The 18354-nt window shown below is 51.1% G+C and overlaps 1 protein-coding gene across 1 annotated transcript; it reads right to left on the minus strand.

Moving 5' to 3' along the window:
* Positions 1-1518: 1518 nt before the first annotated feature.
* On the minus strand, positions 1519-18331 carry GPR137C (G protein-coupled receptor 137C). The gene is made up of 7 exons (XM_052783617.1): positions 17852-18331; positions 10246-10289; positions 9254-9482; positions 5945-6094; positions 5278-5400; positions 5024-5139; positions 1519-4249 (listed from the first exon to the last, which is right to left on the minus strand). Exons 1-7 carry the CDS (start codon positions 18227-18229, stop codon positions 4078-4080), a joined length of 1212 nt encoding a protein of 403 aa, XP_052639577.1. The 5' UTR covers positions 18230-18331; the 3' UTR covers positions 1519-4077.
* Positions 18332-18354: the final 23 nt, after the last annotated feature.

An 18354-nucleotide genomic window follows, 5' to 3' on the forward strand; every position in this document is an offset into this window, starting at 1 on the left:
CTGAGTTACAGCCTCTCTCCTGCGGCAAGCGCTGGGACCCGTTGGCCTTTCTGCCTCTCCCAACCTGTTAAAGCGGGTTTGTCCTCTTTTGGGATCCCCTCGTCTGAGGCTGGTAGCCAGGCAGGGCTAAAAAGGGAAAGGACGTACCCGCCGCTGGGCTGCCGCTCCTCAGAGGAGTCGCGGAGCTGCGCAGCGGCTGAAGCAAAGTTGAATTTTGCCGCTCCAAGGACAAGCAGCTGGGGAAATGGGACAGAGAGCTGCTGTGGCAGAGCAGAGGGCCCCTCCCGGGCCTGCCCAGCTCCCCCACAGCTGCCCGTCCAGCACAGCAAAGGGGTGAGACACCCCAGCCCTGCTGCCAGCCGGGTCCCGCAGGGATAGAGCCAGCCCCGATTACACCATCCACCTTTGCAACAGGGGCAAAGGACAGTCTCATGCTTGGGCAGCGCTGCCAGAGAACAGACACCCCCCGGTGCAGCAAGGGGGTGCGGCGGCCCCGGCAGCCATGCTGCTTTTCACCCCGAGCCCCCAAAACAGGCTCTGGGGGCAGGTGCTGCTGTGCAGGAAGATGTAGCATGCCGCTCCAGCTAAGCCGCTGCTATTTGCAGCGAGCTCAAGGCCACACAGATAAACCCGTGCAAGGAAATAAAGGAAGCACTGAGTTACTGAGCTGGGGTTTTTCAGCTCCTCCACAGCTCAGTGCCGGAGGAGGCTGGACAGATCGCAGGTCCCGAGAAGGGGACAAAGCACAGCCCGCACCCTGAAACGTCTCCCGACCAGCCCTGGGAGCCGTGTGTGTGGAAGCAGAAGGCCACCGGTGAGGTGCAGGGGACGTGGTTCGAGCACGTTGTACCTCACAAGCTGAGGACACAGAGAACACCGCATCCCTCCAGGCCACAGCCAGCCCTGAAAAACAGCAGAGGATAAAGCACCCTGTGAGGGCAGGGGAAAGGGTCTGCCCTCCCCAGCACCAGAAAAACCGGAGCTGCAGGGTCCCTCACAAAAACCACCTCTGGGTGCTCTGCACCCAGCCACATTCAAGCCCCTGAGAGGAACTCACAGCGATGCTACAGTCACACTGGAGCAAAGCGCAGCGTACTGGTCCCCAGCAGCTGCTGGCTGGCCAGCACCGAGCTACACTGCATCCAACTCAGCCTCCAGAGCCCATCGAGAAGCAGCTTTACCGAGTTACCGGACCCAACTCAGCAGAGCAGACAGCTCGCCAGGGTCCCATGCTGGCACAGCCAACCAGCCCCTGGCCAGGACAAGGGGGACTGCAGGACCACGTCTAGAGCTGGCTGGGTCACACAGAGAGCAAAACACAGCCAGGCCTCTGGCAACCTAGCGCAGAGTCTTTTGGGTTTGGTTTTTGTTTTGGGTTTTGGTTTTTTTTTTTTTATTTCAACATAGTAGTGCTTGGTTACAGTTTAGTGAAGAACAAATAGGTACATTCATTGGCCACAGCTTCCTGTTGCAGCCAGCTGCTGCCTGACTGCAAAGCCAAAACACTGTTAAACCATACCAAAAAAAGAAAGTTTAATGAAAGGCAACTATGCATTAAAAAAGTCATTGTACTTCTCAGCTATAAATTACTTCAGTAAAACACGGGACCAGCCCCAGCAGGAGCGGTCAGAGTTTTGAAATTAACGGCCATCCATACAAATGAGTAAAACCAAAACACTTTGCCAGTCACTCACGAGTACATTAGCAACGAGACTCACTGCCCTGACCTGCCATCCTAATGCCAGGAAGATCGTATTGTTGTTGTGTGCTTCAGTGCAATATGAACAATGAGCCTGTAGCCCTTTAATTTTTTATTTTTTAATTTTTTTTTTTTGCACTACACTCCTTTCCCTCCGAAGAAAACTTAAAGTGCTCCTAGTGCTTTGGAATTTAAGCAAGAACAGGGGCCACTAGCGTCACTTACTGTCTTTGGTGACTTATGGGAGAAGAAAGAAGGGCAACGCACCGAGTCCAGGTCCTTCATTAGCTTTGCCATAAGTCAAGCCGTGATTGAGATGGAGCAGCCTGTTTCTGCACCCCAGCCGAGGCAAGGAGACAGGTCCTTTACAACAAGCAAGGTGGAGCAGCCAGGAGAGCCACGGCAGTCAGGGCAGAGCTCTCTGGTTCAAGTACTAGAGCAAGAGGGATGTGCTGAAAGTTATCATCGCAGAGCCTTCTCCAAAAAGAAGCAGGGTTTGCTCCTTTTTTTGGGCCAGCAAGAGTGAAGCAGGTTAGCAGGGAGAGGCCCACAAGCCAGCACAGGAGACCACACAGAAGGACAGGGTGTTCTCAGCGTGACAAGTGACATCTAGCTCAGTAAAAGCGAGGTGGGTGACTGAGTGACCAGACCATACTAGTGAGCACGTGGCAAGTGAGGAGAGGCCGGGGCTGCCCCAGTGCTTGGGGTTTCTCTCACACACAGCTGCAGACACTGAGGCTGCCTCGGGGTCCCTCCAGCTCCAGAGGCCAGCCCAGCATCCCACACCAAGCCGGGCAGCACCGTACCACTCTGTGCACAGGTAAGTCCTTCACCCCAGCTGGGCCCTTCAGTGTCAGGCTTGGGTTTGAACAGCAGGAGCAGCTCTAGGTGGGTTAAAAAGCAGTTCCAGTTCAGGTTGTCACTAGAGGTCAGAGCAGCTGTCGCCCCTGGACCAGTGTCTCCATCCAAGTCTGTGCCCAAAGCTGCTTCGCTCATCCCCACATCAGGCTCAGGGACAAGCCAGGAATAACAGCAAGCCTCATCTCCAAGGGCCCAACAGAGCTATAGGCCAGGTCAAACTTGGCTATTTTGGTTAAAGAGAGACAGAGAAACCTCCTCCCAGACTGACCCAGCACAGTCAAACCCTGTGTACAACACCAAGCGCTGCTGACACAGCTGTGTGGCAGCAGGAGGACTCCAGGCCCACCATCCCACCCCATGGCAGGGGAGGGGAGAGCAAGGAACCCAGGGAACAGATCTCTGCAGTGTCTGCCACTTCCCTCCACAACAGCAGGCATTGCCTCCTCCCCAGTGGGGACCCCACCAGTTCACATTCACTTCAGGTTCAAACTCTTGGTTATCTGCTAAATGCAATTTAATACTGAGGGGGGAAAAAGGGGAGCCCCACCATGGGTGAAGTGGAGGGGGGAGCAAGACTGCTCTCACCACCCACCAGTTAAAGCAGTCCTAGTTTTACATACTCTTGGGGCCACACGTGATCCTGCACGCACACTCTTGCTGAGCCAGCTCCAGCTTGAAGCTTTCCCTGAAGGCAGCAGCCTATAAAGTCTTGCCCCCTCACTTGACAGCAGCTACCATCCAAGCCAGCCCTCTTCCTTTGCCATAAGCTAGTGGGTTGGTTACAACGTAGTGATCTTTAAGCCAGTAGGAGCACTTGACCTCACCCTCGCAGGCCTCCGCTAGGATATGCTTTGAGCTCAGCTTTGAACCCACAGTCCTACGTAGGACAGTTCAGCAACAAGGTGAAACAAGGACCAGCAGCCAGAGCAAGACCACACTGAGCCCAGAGGCCTCAGCCCTGCCAGGCGTGAATATGGCACAGTATGCTTTAACATTCACCGCAGGAGGCCCTGCCCGTAACACGCTCGCTTAACAGAGCTTCACACTCCCAAGTGAGTCAGGATGCAGAGTACTTCACGGAACACGTCTTTGCAGGAAGACAGTGCCTCTCCCAGCTATGGATGTGCAATTAAAAGAGTAACTAGAACAGTCTCAGACTAAGCACAGTCTGAGCGAGATTCGTTCCTTCCAAGTGTGCAGATAAAAGTGCAAATATGCATTTGATGTTTCTTTTCTAGTGAGGAAGCTCTGGTGCATTTAGCTGCCAACATCTTGAAGACCAGACCAAGAAAAAGCTTCCAGAGAGTTCAGCTTCACTTTGCTACATGGTACCTTAAAGTCACAGTTCTCTTGCTTACTGCCTGCAGCCATAGGCTCAGTCCTGCTTACAGCTGCAGCAGGTAGTGGAATGTTTGTGTCGATGAGTTAGATGCTTCAGGGAAGAAGGAAGGAGAAAACCAGGTTACAATCCTATACATGAATGCCACTTCTGAGAAGAAAGGGACCTCGCAGCCTCTTCAGTTCTGTGGTGCAGGGTATGAGCTATGGTGATTATTCATCTCCGAGCCGCCTGCGGCGAAGAGCAAGGGGGCACTGTCTGTAGCGGTTCCGCTGAGATGGGGACCCACTGCGTAGCTGTCATTCCCTGCCAGGGACCCATAGCAGCCAGAGCACTGAGGGGTGGCCAAGCTGGGAGGAGAGACAGAAAAACCAGACATGGACTCTTAGAGATTAATAATTTGACTGCGGCTAGTCTCCACTGCTAGGAAAGACTTCTGCTCCCAGCACTGACCAGGGTATCCAAGTCTGCAGAAGCAGGCTATGACATGCAGGCACAGTATCTCCAAGGAACCTGGCTTTGAGGAAAGAAGTACAAGGGAAGGAGCACCAGGCCCTACAACACTGGTCAAGAAAAGCCAGAACCTCTGAACCCCTCGCTACACCCCTGGGCAGGGACAGGGCTGTCAGGTTTCCCCTTACAGCTTTGCTAGGGATACCTGACCATTCTCCCCCACACCAGGAGTTCCTGCAGAGCTTTGTCCCAGTTGGCTCCCAGAGACCATGTCCCTCCCAGGACTTCACCACCTCTCACTTTCCAGTGGAGAAACTCCTCTGGAGGTCATTTAAGAGCCATCTGCCCCCAGAGCTGAGGAAGGATCCTAGCAAGATCAGCCCTCCTGGATGAGGCCTCCTGTCTGCAGCCACTACTTATTTCTACCTGTGAGTACCCAGTGCGATATCCACCTCTCAGAGCTGGTCACTTCTGTCTAATAAAAATAGCTCCTTGTGAGCTGCAGAAGGGAACAAAACCAAGCTCAGTCAGAAGGCTCCTGGCCCCATCCACCTTGCCAAAGCTGCCTCTTATACCAAAACTTTTTCCTAAGAGCAGAAGCCAAGAGCTCTGTTGCTTCCACACATGACAGCAGAATGGCAGCTGTTTCACTCGCCCAGCACAATGCTTACCCTCCTTCTCTGGCCCCAAGCCGTGACAAGTCATCATCACTGTCATAGCGCCTCGGATTGTCAAAGAAGTAGGCTCTGGAGCTGTAACTGTGACTATTGACCATCCCCGCCGCAGTCTGTTAAAGAGAAAAGAGTGAAGCCAGAAGTGAGATATTTCTGACAGTCTTCCTAAAGGCCAGCCCCCCGACACCAGGCACCTCGGGGCTCCTCTCTGCACAGGGGTACTCAAGCTACAGCAGCTTGCTCAGGCCTACCAAATTCTGACTCAGTCTCTGAGCCCGGAAGAACAGCACCACAAAAGTCGTTGGCACCAGCTCCCAGAGGAAGAGGACCACTCCGAACACCACGTACTCTTCACTGCTCACTTCCACATGCACCTGTGGAGAGAAATTAGAGGTCTTTGTATAATCCAAGCCATCAGCAGAGCTACACAGCTTAGAACTAGGAATGCAGAGAAACTCTTATGAAGGCAGGAGTCCCTAAACCAGAATGGGGACCCTTACCTGACTTCTGCTACTGTTTCTAGTGAGCTAGTTCTCTTCAGTGTGCTACCAGGGTACTGTTAGCTCCCTCCCCACACCAATGACTCTCCCTTGCACACAGCCACGCCTGATTAAGCATTGCTTTTCTGCTCTAGTTGACATGTTCCTCCTCTCCCCCAAAAGAAGAGTTGGCAGGCTAAAACTGAAGAGCATAACAGGGAATCCCTTCTGAGGAAGTAGCCAGATAGAGGAAGATTCAGGTTTGCTCTGGTGGAAAGAGCAAGCAGGGCTTCTGAAGGCAGAAAGGCAGCTCATCTGGGGATTCAGCCTAACGGACACCTCCACATAGACCCCTTTTCCCCTACACATGCCCTCACAGGATGGTAGAGTAACTGCCTTTCACTTTATTAGCTCTGGATTGGGGGTCACAGACACTTACCTTGTCTGAAAGGTTGTCCCAGCCATAGTTAAAAGGACCAGGAACATTGTCTGGAGATATGGCCACAGCTACCAGGTTATAGCAAGCCCTTGAGGAATATAGAAGAGCGACTACAGATCCCACAAGAATAGCCTGGCAGACAGATGTTCCCTAGAAGAGGAAGAAAAAAACAGTTTTAATAGAGACCTTCCTACAGAGCTGCGATTCTCGCCCTCCCCTTAAATGCATGAGAAGCTGTGCAGGCAAGAATGACCTAGAACATTTCTATGTTGTTGCTAAAATATTCAGAGCTGGTTAAGAGCTTCCTTGTGTGATGAGTTCATTGCAGTAGCAGAGCTACACAGCCAGTGTCACCTGCGAGAGGGAAGACTTGAGGCACAGGAGTGTCATTCTTGGGATCTTATCAGTCAACTTCAAACTGGTGGTCCACAGAGATCCTATCCCACCTACTGCCTTACTGTGGTAGTCTCCAGAAGGCCAGCCAACGACCATTAAGAAAATCAACTTGCTGCTGCTACACTCTGATCAGACTCTACAGCAGAGACATCCACCCAGCTCATTCACTCTGCAGCAGTTTGGCACCCCTGACATTGAACACAACATTTCTCTAGGAAAGAAACCCAGATATTTGCTGTAGGCAACTCTGAGAACAGGCAGAAAGACCCAGCACCTGAACCCCAGCACTGCTGTGGGACAAACCAGGCTTTGCTGTACACAGAGCAGCATGCTAAAGAGTGGCTAGATGTTGTGGGATCTCTGCTTCCTGCTAGCTGTCCTGTGCTGGTGAAGAGCAGCTTTCTCCACAATGTTTCAGATGCAGTGCTGTCAAAGGGATAGCTGCATGAGGTATCTGAAGGTCACAGTACTTACCTTTCCTGGACAGCTAGCCATGGGAAAGAAGCTACTTGGAGACCTGCAAGTGTCCCCATTTCTTTGCTAAAGACACCCACGAAGCCTTTAATAGCCACCAAGTCACTGCACAGTAGAAGCCAGTAAGTGGGCAGACAAACATCTCAGCAGCTGACTTGCCTTTGTATTTAGAGAGATGATCAGCTCAGGAAGCACATCTCATTGACCTGCTCCACATCCGAGCTACAGGTATGCCAGCTCTACAGCACTTGCTCAAGACTGTGTCTTGGAAGAGTCAGCACCAAAGTGCTGCTAACAAACAAGTCCTTGTGACACCACCGAAGCACAAGAACACAGCCTGCTCTAGCACTGTTAGCTGAGCCCTTGGTATTCAGGACAGCAGAAAATGAGGCAGAAAGGCTAGTGAAGCAAGTCTCCAGCTAACAAGGACCACAGTATAGGATCTTGCAGCAGTTCAATAGCACAGCCTCCTTCTGAAGCATCAAAGGCTCAAAGGTTCCCACCTTCAGTGGAAGCAGCAGCCTCACCAGGCCCCTCCAGCCCTGCTGTGTTGTTTTGAGTCAGCAGGTTCACAGCTGGAGTTCAGGAGGCAGGACAGCCTTTTCAAGCATTTGTGTAACACTTCTGCTTATCCCCACCCTATTTTTGCAGCTCCTTCACAACACAAAGTCAGGGCATGCCTCCAAGGCAGGGAAGGGAGACAGCATTTGAATGCAAGAGACCTCTACCAGACAGTCAGGTTGAGTATTCAACCTGAGAGCAGGCTTCTCTAGAGCATGTTGTACTAGAGCACAGCCCCACAGGCAGCCTCGGGCATGTAACTGGAGGAAGTAACTGCATTCGTAAACTAGTGCTGGGTGAACTTGATAAGTTAATTAGTGTCCAGAGCCAGTCAGAGCTGGATACCTGGCCCATGCAAGCAGGGATCTGAGCAGGTTCTCAGCTTAGTCATGGCTCCTCTGTCTCACTTCAGATCACCTGCCTGCAATCTGCAGCCTCCATGGATAGCTGCCACAAGAGCCAGCTACACAGCCACTCCCAGCTGCCTATGGCCCACACACCCCAGATTCTGGGCAACCACAGATGCTCTCTGCTGCTTAAGAGGCCCAGACTTCTACAGAAAAGTCTCAGCTTCAGCCTTGACAGCACAGCTCTGGCCACCCTCTCAGCTTTCACTCAGCTACCCTCTCTAGGAGGGGGAGCAATGGACCACAGCCACTTTGAGTGGTCATGCAGATGGCCTGCTAAGGAGCAAGGAGATGCCTCCAGCCAACACGCAGCTGTCTGGACCCAAAATGTCTTTGTAGCAGTGTCTGCTGCAAGGCAGCTTGTCACCCTCTCCATCCTCTTCCTGAGGGGGGACAAAGCCATCCAACCAACAGCATCTGGGAGCACTACACTCTGGGCAGCCTCTCACCTGAGCCAGGCATGGCAGTGCTTTAAGCCCACATAGATTCACCTGACTGACAGCACATTGGAAATAAGGAAGCCAGAGCCCCACCTTCTGACACCTGGAAAGAGGCAATTCAGAGCATATGGGGTAAGGAGCTGTACTACTGCAAAAAGACAGCAGCTCAAAAGTGCTAGAGCCAGACAGCTGGCTTCCCTGAGCCTGACTATGCTCAGGTGCTCAAGCTTTCCCTATAGATGCTTCCAGGCTCATCAAGAGACTGCTGTCTCTCCTTCTCAACAGGCCAGGTCCCCACCCTGGAATCACTGCCTTTGATAGGAGTGATATGGCTTCCCAGAGGAAGAGGAGGCAGCTCAAGTGCACACTTAATTGCAGCCTACTGCCACACTAAGATAAGACTGCTGGTGGCTTATCCACTTTCCTGCCTGCTTAAGAAGTTGTGTATGTTCAGACCCTCACTTGTCCTTCAGCCTCAGGGCAGGACCTACAGCAACTTCTCCTCCCCTTCTAAGATGGTCACCTCACCCAGGATGGGCAAGCACTGCCTTTGGCTCAAGCAAGCAGACAGGCAGCTAAAGCTGGACTTCTGGGGGGATCCCCTTTGCAGAGAATTGTTGTGCATCTGCCAGAGGTAACAATATGCTGCAGACTTTACTGTCCTTAGTGACAATATACTGCAGAAACTGCATCTGCTACTCTTAGAGAGCCCTCTCTTCCAGTCAAACCCTAAATTATACTTCTAAACCTGAAAAGCATAAACAGCTCATAAGTCTCCTGTTGTGCCAGCAAAGCTGCAGACAACGTATTCCCCTAAAACATGCAGGGCACTTCATTCCCGCAGCAGCAGCATGCACTTTCTGGAGGGAGGAGTTCAAGACCTGCCACCTCTACACTGGAGGGAGTATTTGAACAAGAGTAGCTCAGGTGCCACCAGGCCAGCATTGCTCTGAGTAAGCACACACAGATCCAGCTGAGAATACAGTTGATGATTGTGCAGTTCCAGCATAGCTTACAAGGCATTTACCTACCTTAGACTCGAGGTAGACATTCGCTGAAGACATCTTTCCTAGTTTGCACATGCAGCAAGCCAGCGAGATGGCACAGAGGATGAAGAGGCTGTCGTTGACTAGGGCACGGGCAAGGACTGTCCACCTCAGCTGGTTCTCCGGGACCTCACCATGGATTAACATTGCACAAGTTAAGTTCACAACTAAGAAGAGGAGGCTGGTAAATACGGAGCCCAGGTACAACAGGACCCTGGAGAGATGGTGGGGGGAAAAATGGAGCTTGAATCAGACAATTCTGGGCTCGTTCTGCACCACCCTCCTGTCTCATCACGCAAGAGAACCTCCCAGCATGCCCAGTGCTCTGCTTGCTATGAAGATCAGACCTTCCAGCAAGTTTCAGTGGTTGTATTGACAGCCCAAGTCTGCAGAGTATTTGTTTGAGCTGCTCTCATAATGCATGAGCAGTGTAAGTAGTCATGAGTTACAAGACTCATCTTCTGACAGTCAGGTTCTTATCTTGCAGATTTTAAGTGTTGCTCTAGCTCTGCATTAACTTCAGTCAATAAGCTATGAGTCATCACAACCACTGCAACTTCTTTATTGAAAGCCACTGGAGCTCACATTTTCCATTGTGGGTTTCCCTGGAAATGGCTAGGAAGCACCTGGGCTGCACAAACAGATGTCTCACCTATTGCTCAAGCCTTATCCTACAGATCTTTTCTGGGGTGGGACAGCTCAGAATGACCTTGAGAGTTCATCTAGTTTGCTAGCAGCACCAGTACTGGGACACTGGTGATATGTATGGAGGCATGCAGCATATGCTTTAGCTTCCTTGGTACCCTTGAAGCTCCCAGTCCTGCTCCAAGGCACAACACTGATCCTTTGTCAGAGCACAGGTAGGTATGGCATTAGCTCTGTTCAGTCTTTGGGGTCTGAAGCTCCCACTGCTAGCACTGCAGCGTGAGTTCACCTTAAGCCAGCTTTGAAGGTAACATTAGAAAAGTATCACTTACTTGTACTTGTTGAATTCAGCTGCACATTTCACTTTGAATATGACCTAGGGGAAAAATTTGCACAGCATTACTTAACATGACCTACAGTTCTCCTTTAAACTTAGCAAAGATACATACAACAAGGGAGCCAGCATCCAGCTGGATGCCTTGAAGGACTCTAGATAGCATCAAGTCTTGCACTGGACCCACTTGTGAGAAAGACTGGTACTCTTTTTCATGCAAGAGCCAAGCCCAAATGTAGGTGTCCAAGAGGCATAAACATATTTATTACCCCATATGTGACAAGGACTTTAACACCACACCTAAGGACTTCAAGAAAAGCAGGGAGTTTAGCACTCAGTAGTCACTAAGGTCATTCAAAACATCTACTTTGCCCAGCTGCATATTTTAGGACCTCAATCATGCTCAATTTCCCTGTTAGAGAAGGCTGCTTCAGCTGCTGCACTTTAGCAAGACAAATAGCTGATCTAAAATAGCCCTCTGGTATTGCATTGTGGACCTGCAGGCTGTAACAAGCATTTGGAGCTCAGAGCTCCTCCACCCTTAGGATTTTTGCAGGCCAAATACACCTGAAAAGTAACTCTGAGATGGTAGGAAGTCCTCCAGAGGTGGAAAGCCCAGCCTGCTAAGTTGCATGGCACACTTGACAGACAAATGCATTAGATGACAGTTAGTCATTTACAGACTGTTTCACCCTTCAAAGCAACACTCACTCTGTCCAAGAGTGGATCTGGGTTCTGTGAATCTCCTCACCGCACAAGGGATTAGGAGACTCAAGCTGAAAGTTGCACAAGAAGGACCATTGCTTCAAAGCAAAGGCTCACAGGCCTCTCATCAGACTGCCAGGGTCTGAACACATGCCTGCACCCCCAGCCATTTGGGTTGGGAAGGCTGGAGGAGAACCATCAAGCTCATACTCAGGCAGCCCTACAGCACTCTTTCCAATATGGCAGACAAGCTTCCATGTGCCTTTGGGCTGGAGGGTGGCTCCTGCTGAAGCATACAGGGGCAAGACTTCTAGCCTAAGGAAGTATGGACAGTTTAGGAAGGTGAAGACGCACTCCCAAGTCACAGCTCAGATGTGAGCACAGCAGTCCTGCTGCAAGGGGACAGGTAACCAGTGCTCACACATGGTCAGGACAAGCAGCGGGAAAGCAGCATGCTGGCAGAGCTACATGGAGCTCACTTGTCACACACTGATTCAGTACAGCCATAGCAGGAGCTGGGTTTTGTCCTGGGAAAAATGCAGATCCTGGTACAGAACCCACCAAGAAGGATCCCGGAGCTGAGGTCACATTCAGTCTCAGACAAAGCTCATGTCCTGACTAGAGACTTTGAAGGAACTTGGGAAGAGGTAGAGAGCCATCTAGCCAGATCCAGTAGACATGTACTTGTGGTCAGCATAAGATCACTGTGGGATCACTGCACAGGTGTGGAGGTTTAGTTTCACTGCTTCTGCAAGGAGTCCTCCCTGTCAGCTTCCAGACTATGGCTGCAGTGAAGGATCACTCATCTCTTACAAGGCACCCTTAATCAGCTTTTTTTTTTTTTCTGATGGGATTTCTGGGCTCCTGCCTTCCAGTCAGCACTGAGGTAGTAATGGCACTCTGAAGCTTCAGAAACCAGGCTCCTGCCAACAGGATTTCCAGAGACATTTCAGGATTTGAGGGTTGTCTGATCCATTGTAGTAGTTTCAAGCATTTGAAAGCCCTCCTACAGCACACTGGACAGCCTCAGCAACCCTGTTCTGAGACCCAGTTTCACTGTCCAACTCCTCTCCCCCAGTCTGAGGGAAGATGAACTCAAGAAGCACTTAGTGGGAAACAAGACACAGTACTTCAGCAGACGGAGGTATCCAGCCCCCATGGCTGAGCAGTACAGTACTACAAGCAGTCTCTGAAGCCCTCTACCCTGTTGTCCTGGCCTATACCAGCCCAGAGAGGTACAGAAGTGTGGCATAATCCACTCTGAGCCCCAAAGCTCACCTGAGCTACAGGAAATCTGGGCCTTGGAAGGACCATATGGTGATTTCAAAACAGAAAAATCCCTGAATCCTCCTTTGTCCTTGGTTTGCCCGTAGGCTATATTCAAGCACTTTGGGAGTGTCAAAACAGACACTGAGGACATCCAGCTGGGAAACCTCTTGGTTCAGTACCCATTCGCACAGCACAGAAATCCACTTGAGGTATTCGTACTTCTGCTCTGACTCCCAGAAGAGCCGTCTGTAATCGCAGCCTCTGAACAGCAGTGCAGAGTCTGTGGCTTGTATTCCAGCTGGTCACTCTGGGTGAGAACAGCCCCTCAGCTGAGCAGGGACATGCCACTGGCTAGCAGAAAGAAGATGCTGACTTCTGCAGCAGCCCTGTGCAAGGCAGTCTCTCAAGACCCTCCCCTACAGCCCTGAGGACTAAGGCACACAAAGCTGTCTCAGGGTTAAGAGTGCAACAGCAACCTGAGACTCACGCTTGGACTGCTGCCACAAAAAGCAGAGAGAGACCACGGCACCAGCCTTACACTTTTATTAGCTCCCAGCTATTTAGTCCTATAACTTCAGGGAGAGAACAGGCATCACTCAGTTCACAGTGGTTTTAGTTATTAAGACATAACTCATCTGAGGATTGCTTTTTCTTCACAGGGGCTGGGTCAGTAGGTGACACCAGTAGTGTTCACAATGCACCTTTGGGTTCTTATCCTTGAGACAATCTTGCAAGGCTTTCAGCACTAGACTAGCTCTGCTGCTTTCAAAGCCCAAAGACAGCTGATGTGGAGGGTTCTGCTGTGAAGAAGCCAGTGCAGAGAACTCAGGAGTAGTCCTATTCTTCATAAAAATAGGAAAGACAGACCCCTGCCCTCAAACAGGTGCATTATGCCAAGTTGCTAGTAGCAACCCTTGCAAACTGAACAGTTCCTTCAGTTCCTGGCTGAGACCAGCCCCAGAAGTCATGCAGTTGCCTGCTGAAAATAAGAAACAGGTCTCTGCTAGCCCAGAGCAGCAGGACTGAGAACATTTACTCCTAAGCAAGCCTTTTATAACAGTTAGGCAACACTCAGTTGTCTTTCTGGAGCCACAAATCCTTTGAGCACTTCACATCAGCCACAGACCTGGGAAGAAGGCGAGGCCAAGAAGAGCTACAGACCTCAAAATCCCTGTGATGCTGGAGGCTTTTGTTTTTGTGATGAGTGGATATATTTCACAAAAGTGAATACCTTGCTGACATCGCTAAGCCCCAAAAGTGAACTTGCTAAGGGTATGTTCTCAGAGCATCATTTAAGAAACACACTCATCCTTATAAGGTGTACTGGAGGTGTCACAGCTGCTACGAGAAGATGACAAGTGACAGACACCACATCCCACAGATGGCTAAGGACCACTTTCAGTACCTGTACAAGCCAGGATCTTAGCCCTAACATTGAGCGTCAGATAGCACTTCAGCTTGGTTTTGGTACAGCTATTCACAACAGATCTCAAAGATCCAGGAGAGCCAGAAACTTGTCATTGTCTGTCTGATGGAATCAAAGTATCTTTTGGTCCATAAAAAAAATCATGAGTTTGGGCTCTTGATAAGACACAACCATGTCCTGCCTTGACATGAACACAGCCCTCTCTGTTGCAAGAGCATCCACAGACAGGTTCCTTCTCTCACCACAGTCATTCAGCAGCAAGCATCGAAGCAGAGCACAGACTATTTTGGGACTACACCCCATAACAAGTGTTCAAGCCCCCACCTGCCCCTCAGAAAAATGGAACTATCTATGAGGAGGATCTCTCACCATCCCCACTAATACCAAGATCATCCTATGCCATCATGAACAGAGGGTATAACTTGCATGCACCCTGATTCCCTAGAATAGCTGGTTGCTGGCACAGCCACCTGTTCATTTGGGAACCATGGGAATCATCAGCTTTGGGATGGAGCAGTTTTGAGTTTAATGACCTCTTGCCAGCTGTCCCTCTGAGGCAGAGGGCACATGCTAGGTGTCTGCTAGACAAGGAAGGTGGAAGAGTACAAGAATGGATGGAAGCTTTTGCAGTTTTCCATCTGAGAAGGCAGGAAGATACCAGACAGCAAGGACAAACGGCTCCCAGGCTGGATGCTCTTTCCATGCATGTCTGCTCCAGTGCAATTAGAGCAGCAAGGGATGAAAGAGGCTGATGTCATCTAATCAGATGGAGCACTTAAAAGAAACCCAGACAGGTTAAGGGTTATGGCCACGCCAGTCTGGCGGAGCAGCCTGTCAGAGCCTCACCACTCCAGCAGAAGGCCTTACTCATTGTTGCACGCAACTGCTGACTCCCAAGTGAGACAAGGATGCCAAGTGCTCAAGAAGGTCTTTGAAAGGATCAAGATGGAGGTTGTTGTGGCTACATTTCCATGTACTGTGCTCCTGACCATGACCTGGGGGAAAGCAGGAACTGGCAGACTCTTGGGAAAGGTAGCATTACTCAAGCAGATGTCTAGCTGGCAGCAGAGGAGCTATTCCAAAAGCAAGGCAGAGAAGCCCTCTGGGTTGGATATCTGAGCCATGGTTCTGCCAGTTTGAGGCAAGATTGGGAGTGGATCTAAGGAATTCTGACCTGATATACTGTGAACTCCAGATTTCCTGAAAAGGAACTCACGCTGTTACAAGCTGAAGCAGAGAGGAAGAGGTGCTCCCAAGCAAAAGGCATTACACCTTTTGATTTTCCAGGTGTAAATAAGGCAGTGACAAAAAGAAACTGTCACCACCAAATAAGCATCCCACATGCATTTTGTCAGACCTCCACGTCCCTTCAGGAATCTCAGGGGTCAGGAGGGGATAGGAAGAGGATAGCCTCTCCCCACAGAAAGGGGGAACACCAGGCAGTTTCATGACTTGGAATTTCAGCCCCAGAACAGCCAGGAGTACAAAATAATGCTAGCTCTCCATGAGTATTTGTTGTTTCCTGGAGCTCTTCCCCCACCCAGCACCATTTCAACCTCAGCTTGTACATAGCCTGAGGAGCTCTGTAAATCAAGCAAGATTAGCTCAAATAACATAGCAGAGGCCACATTTTCTTCCACTGCTTAGACAGATGCCATTTCTCCAGCATCTCCACAAAGGAGGCACTGTGTACAAAGACAATTAGCCAGGCCTTCAGCACAGAAGCAGCCTATGCTTTTATCTGAGGACATATCAGACTGGGATGACACCCTCAGAGTAGCAGAAGCCCAATGCCCTTCTACAGGTTGCTACCAACTGGCCCTTAAGAACTGGGAACAGATGGGCCCTCCACAGCAGGTTCTGCATGAAGTCACACTCGTAAACCTACCAGTCATCTCTAGATCTTGAGCCACTTCAGCTCAACTGCTGTGGTTCCACCATAGCTTCTCTCCTTCCTCCAGGTAGTGACAATTCTTGTTTAATTACACCCTAACCCCCCTTAACATAACTCCTTCTGTGCTTTAAGAGAAGCACTGAACACAGCCAAGCCAGGCACATCTCAGCTACCAGCGCATGGCACCCTTCTGTCTAGAGAAGGATGGGATAGTTTAATCAGCCTGTTGCCCAAGCAGAGGCAGCCAAATATCACTACTCAGCATCATTTTCTTTTGTTAAAATGGAAGCCAGAAAAGCACCAAAGGATTTCGGTCCATCTCACTGCACTCTTTCTCCAAACCTCCGGAGCTGCAGGCTTCACTGCCTACCACCACTGAGATCACCCGAAAACACCATGATATGCTAGACACCCATTCTGCTTGCGACAGCCAAGTGTCAGACCCTCTCTGTAACTAAGCACACATACTCATTTTAATAAGTCATTTTATCCTTCCCCACTCTAGATTCTGAGCTCTTATTTCCTCAGACAGGATTTCCCTTGGCTCTAGGTCTTCAAGGAGAAAGAAATGGGGTATATTCAACCAGAGTCCACTGAAAAACAGGTATCATGGGAGGAAGGGAAGCCCGAGAACCTATTTGAATTTACTTTGCCATTCTTTAAAGGAGCCTTTTAACAAGCCTGCAAAGAGGCAAATCTGCTGTCAAATCCAGTGACTTAGAGGAAAACAGAAATCCAGCCACTTTGTGGTACCAGAACACGGGATCCCTTCCTCAGCTTGCCTTTCAAGGGACACACAAACACCTCCTGCTTGGAGCAACTGATAGGTCAGACTTCCTTTAGCAGACAAGATGGATTATGCACACTATGCACCATTTGTTATTTTGCTGCCACTCGATCAGCAGCATATATAACACCGACAGCTTTTTACCCCAGCGTCCAGGTGTTTGTGTCAGAGGGGGAAGAACCAAAACAGCTGAACAACCCAATTTCTCCAAGTCTCACATTGTCATGTGAATGTTGATGTCCTCGGGAAAATGAAATCATAACTCCCATCGGTGACACATCGGAGCGATGGAGCGATTTCGCTGTGTGTTAGCGATTCCTTTGTGAGGCTGGCGAACAGCTGAGAGCTGCAGAGCAAAGAATCTGAACAACAACAACAAAGCTGGAAGGAAAGTACTGCCTATTTATGAAACAAGTCACCAAACTGGAAGGCAGGCAAGCAAAGGGCTGCTCACGAGAAACTGGAGCAGAAACAAAATATTGAGAGGAGAAAGGGGAGGGGAGAGCCAAGGCTTTAAAAGATAAAGACAAGTGAAAGGACAAGAGAAAGGAGGATAAAAAAAAATAATCACAAAACAAGTGATGGGAAACCCAGAAAAGAAGGAATACAGCTCAGCAGCAATAACAAGCAGCTCCGCACTGTCCCAGTAGCGATCATTGTGCTAGGAAGGGGCCCACCTCTCCAGCCCCAGGCTGTTGTCTGGGGAGGCAGAGGGATCTCAGGGTTTTTGTCTGACAACAAGCTGCAGAACAACAAGCCCAGTTCACAGCGGAGCGGAGAGATGGAGAGAAGGAGGGAGCGCAGCAACAATAGCAGAAGAGGCTCTAGCTGGTGACGTAATGGTTGGCATCACTCCAGGCCAGAGCAGCCCCTGCTGCTGCCACTTTCTGGTCCCCTTTAGGGAAGGGGAATCAATTAAAAAAAAGATGCAAAACAGTCCCCCAAGAGACCCCCGTGGCACTGCCACCCCTCACAGGGTTGCAAAGAGGAAAGCCCCACCCGGGAGCAGGGCACATCTCTGCACCCCCCAACCCCAGATTCGGGGCATGTGCCTGTTTCCCCCCCACACCCCATGCCACCCCATGGAGCCTGCATTCAAGGCACACCCCTGCACCCCACCACCCTGACGCTAGGATTCAGGGCACACTTTTTGCTCAACCCCCCCATCCCACCCCACCCCCAAGGCTGGATTCAGGGCATAATCCCTGTGTCTCTCCCCACCCCCACCCCCCCACCCCCCCCAAGCCTAGATTCAGGGCAGACCCCTGCATCTCCCCAAGCTGCCCCAAAGCCTACATTGAGGGCAGACCTCTCGGCACCCTCTCCCACCGAGACTGGTCAGAGCACACACCTCCATACCCCGCCATCCCACCACCCCAGAGCCTCAGCTTCAGGCTGTACCCCTCCAAGTTTAGGGGGGGGGGGGGGGGGGCTGAAGAGGAGGCTTTAACCCCGGCGTCCTGCAGGGTGGGGGTTTGGCGCGTCCCCCCCCCTCAAAGAAAAAAAAAAACAAAAAAACTTACCTCAGCGAAATAGAGGTTGAGGAGGCAGAGGCTGGAGAAGAGCAGGCAGCCGGGCAGGCAGTAGAGGAGCCAGTGGGCGAAGGGCTGCTGGAGACGGAGGGCCTGCAGGGAGTTTTGCAGGTAGAAGGAGAAGAGGGTGGTCCTGAGGGCTGCCCAGAGCAGGCAGAGGAAGAGGCAGAGCGTGTGGTAGCTCAACCGCCGCTCCCGGTAGTAGAGGAGCAGCCAAAGCTGCAGGTAGGCGAAGAGAAAGAGGGCGGCGTAGAGCGCCGTGTGGAGCACGGTCAGCCCCAGCTCTACCGCGTAGGGCACGGCGGCCCCCTCAGCCAGGGCCGCCCCCTCAGCGAGGGCCGCCGCCGCCGTCGTCGTCGTCGAGCTCATGGGGCAGCGGGAGGCAACGGCCCGCCAACGGTCGCCGCGCGCGCTCCCGCCCCACCCCTCTCCTCAGCCCCGGCTGGACACCCCCATGCAACAAAATGGGGGGGGGGGTCTTTTTTTTTTTCTTC

Source organism: Harpia harpyja, chromosome 3, assembly GCF_026419915.1.
Source record: "Harpia harpyja isolate bHarHar1 chromosome 3, bHarHar1 primary haplotype, whole genome shotgun sequence".
Classification (NCBI taxonomy): Eukaryota; Metazoa; Chordata; class Aves; order Accipitriformes; family Accipitridae; genus Harpia; species Harpia harpyja.